At 34.5% G+C, this 4,345-nt stretch overlaps 1 protein-coding gene across 1 annotated transcript in view; it reads left to right on the top strand.

Annotated features, from left to right (window-relative positions):
• The window catches only part of LOC112028150 (protein ALTERED PHOSPHATE STARVATION RESPONSE 1), a gene marked incomplete in the record, with an annotated part of 5,952 nt that extends 4,673 nt beyond the window's left edge, over positions 1 to 1,279 (top strand). Inside the window, 3 exon segments of the mRNA XM_065765606.1 lie at positions 16 to 716; positions 719 to 808; positions 811 to 1,279. Coding sequence (XP_065621678.1) covers positions 16 to 716; positions 719 to 808; positions 811 to 863 — 844 coding nt within the window.
• Between the last annotated feature and the right edge of the window lie 3,066 nt (positions 1,280 to 4,345).

Genomic DNA, 4,345 nt, shown 5'->3' with positions numbered 1-4,345 from the left:
TTTTTGCTAGTGCAGCCTAACAAGAACCTGGAAAATTATGTTGGAATCCCATGAAACCCAGAATAAGATCCTCTTTGAAGTAAGGTCTTTTACCTGCCCAACATTTGGAAAATTCTGCAATGACACTCACCGACTAGCTACACTTCAGCTTGAGGCTGAGCTTCAGAATTGGCATGCATGCTTCATGGATTATGTTGCAGCACAGAAAGGGTATGTTGAAGCTCTCCATGGTTGGCTATCAAAGTTCATAGCGCCTGAAGTTGAAGTCTACTCTAGGGGCAGTAGGAGCAGGAATTCAGCTGTGCCTTTTCGAGTCAATGGACCCCCATTGCTCGTGATCTGCCATGATTGGTTGGCCTCCATGGATAAATTACCAGATAAAGCAGTAGCTTTTGCATTGAAAAGCTTTGCAAAGGATGTGAGGGCTCTGTGGCATCAGCAAGGGAAGGAACAGCAACAGAAGAGGAAAGTTGACAGTCTAGCAAAAGATCTCGACAGAAGGATTCTATCATTCCAGAAGGTGGAAAGCTGGTTTCTTGAGTCGAAGCTTACAGAACAGAAGTCAGAATCCGAAGTGGAACATCCAGATGACTACTTGACCGACAAGAAGGATCACTTGGACACATTGAGAAGTAAGTTGGATACTGAGAAGGAGAAACACCATAATTACATGCAAGAAACACAAAGGATTACATTAAACGGATTTCAAACTGGTTTTCTACAATTTTTGAGTCCTTAGTGGAGTTCTCCAAAGTTTCTCAAAATATATACAATGACCTTGTAAATTGCAAAGAAAATGCTGAGAAAGCTGGAACCTATCATACATAGAGGACTCCAAGATTGAAGATAATGGCAGCAGATGATGCATGAAGCTAAAAAAGGGGCTTTGAGGATCTATGATTCATGGATTCTGTAAGGTATTTGTATATTATATTGTGTCAAAGCAGCTCGCTGAGACATTTATTAATATTTTTAGGAAGTTTTTGCAGCATGAACTAATTATTGTTATTATTAATAGTTGTTTATGCTTGTCCGTGGTTTTTATTGCAAAACCTGTGAATTTCCTTTTTGCTTGTCTTTCTTGGCAAGAATTCCAAGAAGTGTAGAGAGGGGAAATTCAAGTGGGCAATTGTTGTAAGTATAGAACTTTGTGGTCTTGGACAGGGGAATTATATAAAGTGTTTGGAGAAAAAAAATGCCCGTTTAGCATTGCTTTTGGAAGTAAAGCGGTAAAGCTTTGGTAATTGTGTTTTTTGTATTATAGAGCTTTAATCGGAAAGCTCTTCAATGTTTGCAGAGTTTGATAAGGTATGAATAGTGTTTTGAAGTTATGAACTTATATAAAATATGAAAAATGAAATTTAGAGCTTTTTTTGGGGAAAAGAAACTCTAAATTATGGCTTTAATTGCAAAACTGTTTTCAAATTCAAGGATCCCTTTAAAGTTCTAACAAAATTTGCCAAACTACGTGCTATGAGACACAAATATTCATGACTTTTGAGATGGGCCATATGTGCTCAAAACTACCTCTACTAGCCCCTGTGAAAGGTGGGGAAAAAAAAGCCCCAGATGTTAGCCTTAATTGTGAGAATTTAAGCAACATTCTGCCCTGAGGTTGGCAGCATCCATGATGGTTTCTCTGCCTCTTTGACTTCCTTCGTTTCAATGACTTTTACACTATGTTTGTGGGTGGATTTTAGGAAGGATGAAAAAGTTGGAGAGAAAATGAGAAAGGGTGTTGTTTGGTAAGGAGGGAGGGAGAGGAAAATTTTTGGTGGGGCCCAAGCATTTTTCACTCGGACTCACCTAAAACTTGTCTCTCCAAAATGGAAAGAAAATAATGTGGGAAGAGTTTTATCGCTAAATGACAAAATTGCCCTCTGCGCTACTTTCGTCCCATTGTCGTTTTTTTTTTTTTCCTTCTGCCTGCTTTCTTGGGCGTTTGCTCCTTTTAAGGCATTATTTATTATTATTATTATTATTTTCACTTTCTGAAAAAAAATGCTACTATGTTAGCAGAAATATTAGTGGTGACTTTATTTTTTAATACTATAAAACTGGCTAGAGAGATTAGCAGAGTTCAAGCAAAACAGACCAAAGATTAGCGCACAGAGAGAGAGAGAGAGAGAGCAAGTAGATGACAGTAAAGAGCAGGCAGAACCATAGGGCGTAAAGAAGGCAAGGGGCTCGAGAAAGAGAGAGAAGAGGCATCCTTGTGTTTGGTAATTTGCATTTTGTACTCAAATGAATTGGCGTACGACCATTGCAATCTATTCTCTGCTTTTAAATAATAAAAAAGTTTTTCTCAAAAAAAAAATAATAAAAAAGTTCAAATAAAATAAAATTTCAGCAGAGCATTTAGAGAGAATTAGAGAAAGATCTAGCATTTTTTATTCTTAAAAAGGTTGATGAATGCCAGAAAACAAACATAGAAAGATACTACTTGTTGAGCTTGCGCAACAGTGCATGCGACATCCTTTTTTTTTTGTCACAACTCACATGTAAGGAAAACGCATATAAATTACACTTTTGTTTACATGTGCGTGGAATATACACTTGTTTATACTCCATTGTCCATAGACTCCATAGCCACCCCACTTAGATTGCTTATAATATGTTTGTTGAGTTTATAATAATATTATGGATACAATCAATTTTAAAATACTTTCATAATTTATTATAAGAACAAATTATTACTAATGAAACATCATTTTCATTCGTTAGAATCATTATTGACATCATTTTTATTGTACCATAATTATAACTAATCATTTTAACACTTACTAAAAATATTGTAAAGTTTGTTACGTTAAACTTATTGTTTATTTTATGCCATTCATATTTGATTGAGATTTTAAACTAGTTAAACTACTAAAAGAGTAGAGTGATTATACACATAAGTTTTATTATATAAACCCTTTAAAGTGATACGTCAACTTAGGATTCGTTTGTATACCGTTTATTTTGCTGAAAATACTGTAGCAAAATAATTTTTAAATGTATGAATAATATCGTGGGACCCATTTTAATAAAAAAGTTACTGAATAAAAAGACTTATAAGTCTCGTGAACAGTACACGAGACCCACTAACAGACCACTTTCCAGCTGAAATGCGCTTCTCAACGAGCAAAAAAAGAAACGCAAATGCATCTAGTTTCATCAATACCCAAACGCCACCTTTGTAATAGACCACTTTCCAGCTGAAATGCGCTTCTCAACGAGCAAAAAAAGAAAACGCAAACGCAAATGCATCTAGTTTCATCGATACCCAAACGCCACCTTTATATAAAAAAGTTAAAATTTTATTTATTATGTTATTAGTGTTACGCTAATTATATGAATTGTCAAATCAGATTATAATATTAATAATTTAACATTTTTAAAAAATATTATATGTTCTTCTAAATATAATTACTAAAAAGCACGTATATCTTATTTAAAGCACTATACTTACATTGTATTTGTGTCATATTAACGAGGTCATGTTATAATTAAAAAAAAAAAAAAAAAAACTCGTGTTCTCATAAAAAAAAAAAACTCCTGTTGATGTATCGTACTCATCCTTGTTTGTAAGTATAATTATTATACTTGCTTAATAAAATAAATCAATAAAAACAATAAGCTATATTAGGTCATGATAAGCATTTAGAACAATGCATGCTTGTTATTAGCTTAGACGTGGTGCCCACTGACCAGAGTCCCAGAGAGAGACAGGCGGGGACTGGTGAGTAAAAAGAGGAGTCAAACTTGGCAAATTACTGGCGAAAGTTGCACAAAGAAAGAGAGAGAGCTCTGCCATTGTTGGGTAGAGATGTATTATTTATTGTTTGTTTCTCATAGTACTTCTCAACCCCGGTGGAATACTAATAATCAGAGCATTATTGTGCTTTTTTAGTTTTGTTTATGGAGATTAAACAATGGGTTTGAGACTTAAAAAAAAAGTCATTAATTACTGTGTTTGTGAGAGTATCATAATGCCATTAAGGCTTTAACTGCTTACGGAGCAAGGACAAGTCCGTGCCTTCATGAGAGTGAGATCATAATGCTTCTTTTGGCAATGGCAATAGATTTTCCTAGCATATATAGATACACGTATAGGAGTGTGGGTGTGGCATAGGAAAAAGAAGTTGGTCCTGTATTGTCCGTTTATGAGTCTGGTGATGGACTGATGGTACCATTAGCATCAAGTATTTCTTGTGACATTCAGAAAAAAATAAATAAAATAAATAAAAATCACTCTTTTTTGCAGATGAGGTAGGTACACTGGTACAGTGGTACTTAATAAAAATTGACACTTATTTGATCATCTAATTATAATTTATTACTTAATACCTTACTAAAAAAA

The sequence above is a fragment of the Quercus suber genome, unplaced genomic scaffold (assembly GCF_002906115.3).
Source record: "Quercus suber isolate HL8 unplaced genomic scaffold, Cork oak 2.0 scaffold_642, whole genome shotgun sequence".
In the NCBI taxonomy this organism is placed as follows: Eukaryota; Viridiplantae; Streptophyta; class Magnoliopsida; order Fagales; family Fagaceae; genus Quercus; species Quercus suber.
The sequence above is the reverse complement of the archived record's forward strand: the minus strand, read 5'-3'. Positions and strand labels throughout refer to the sequence as shown.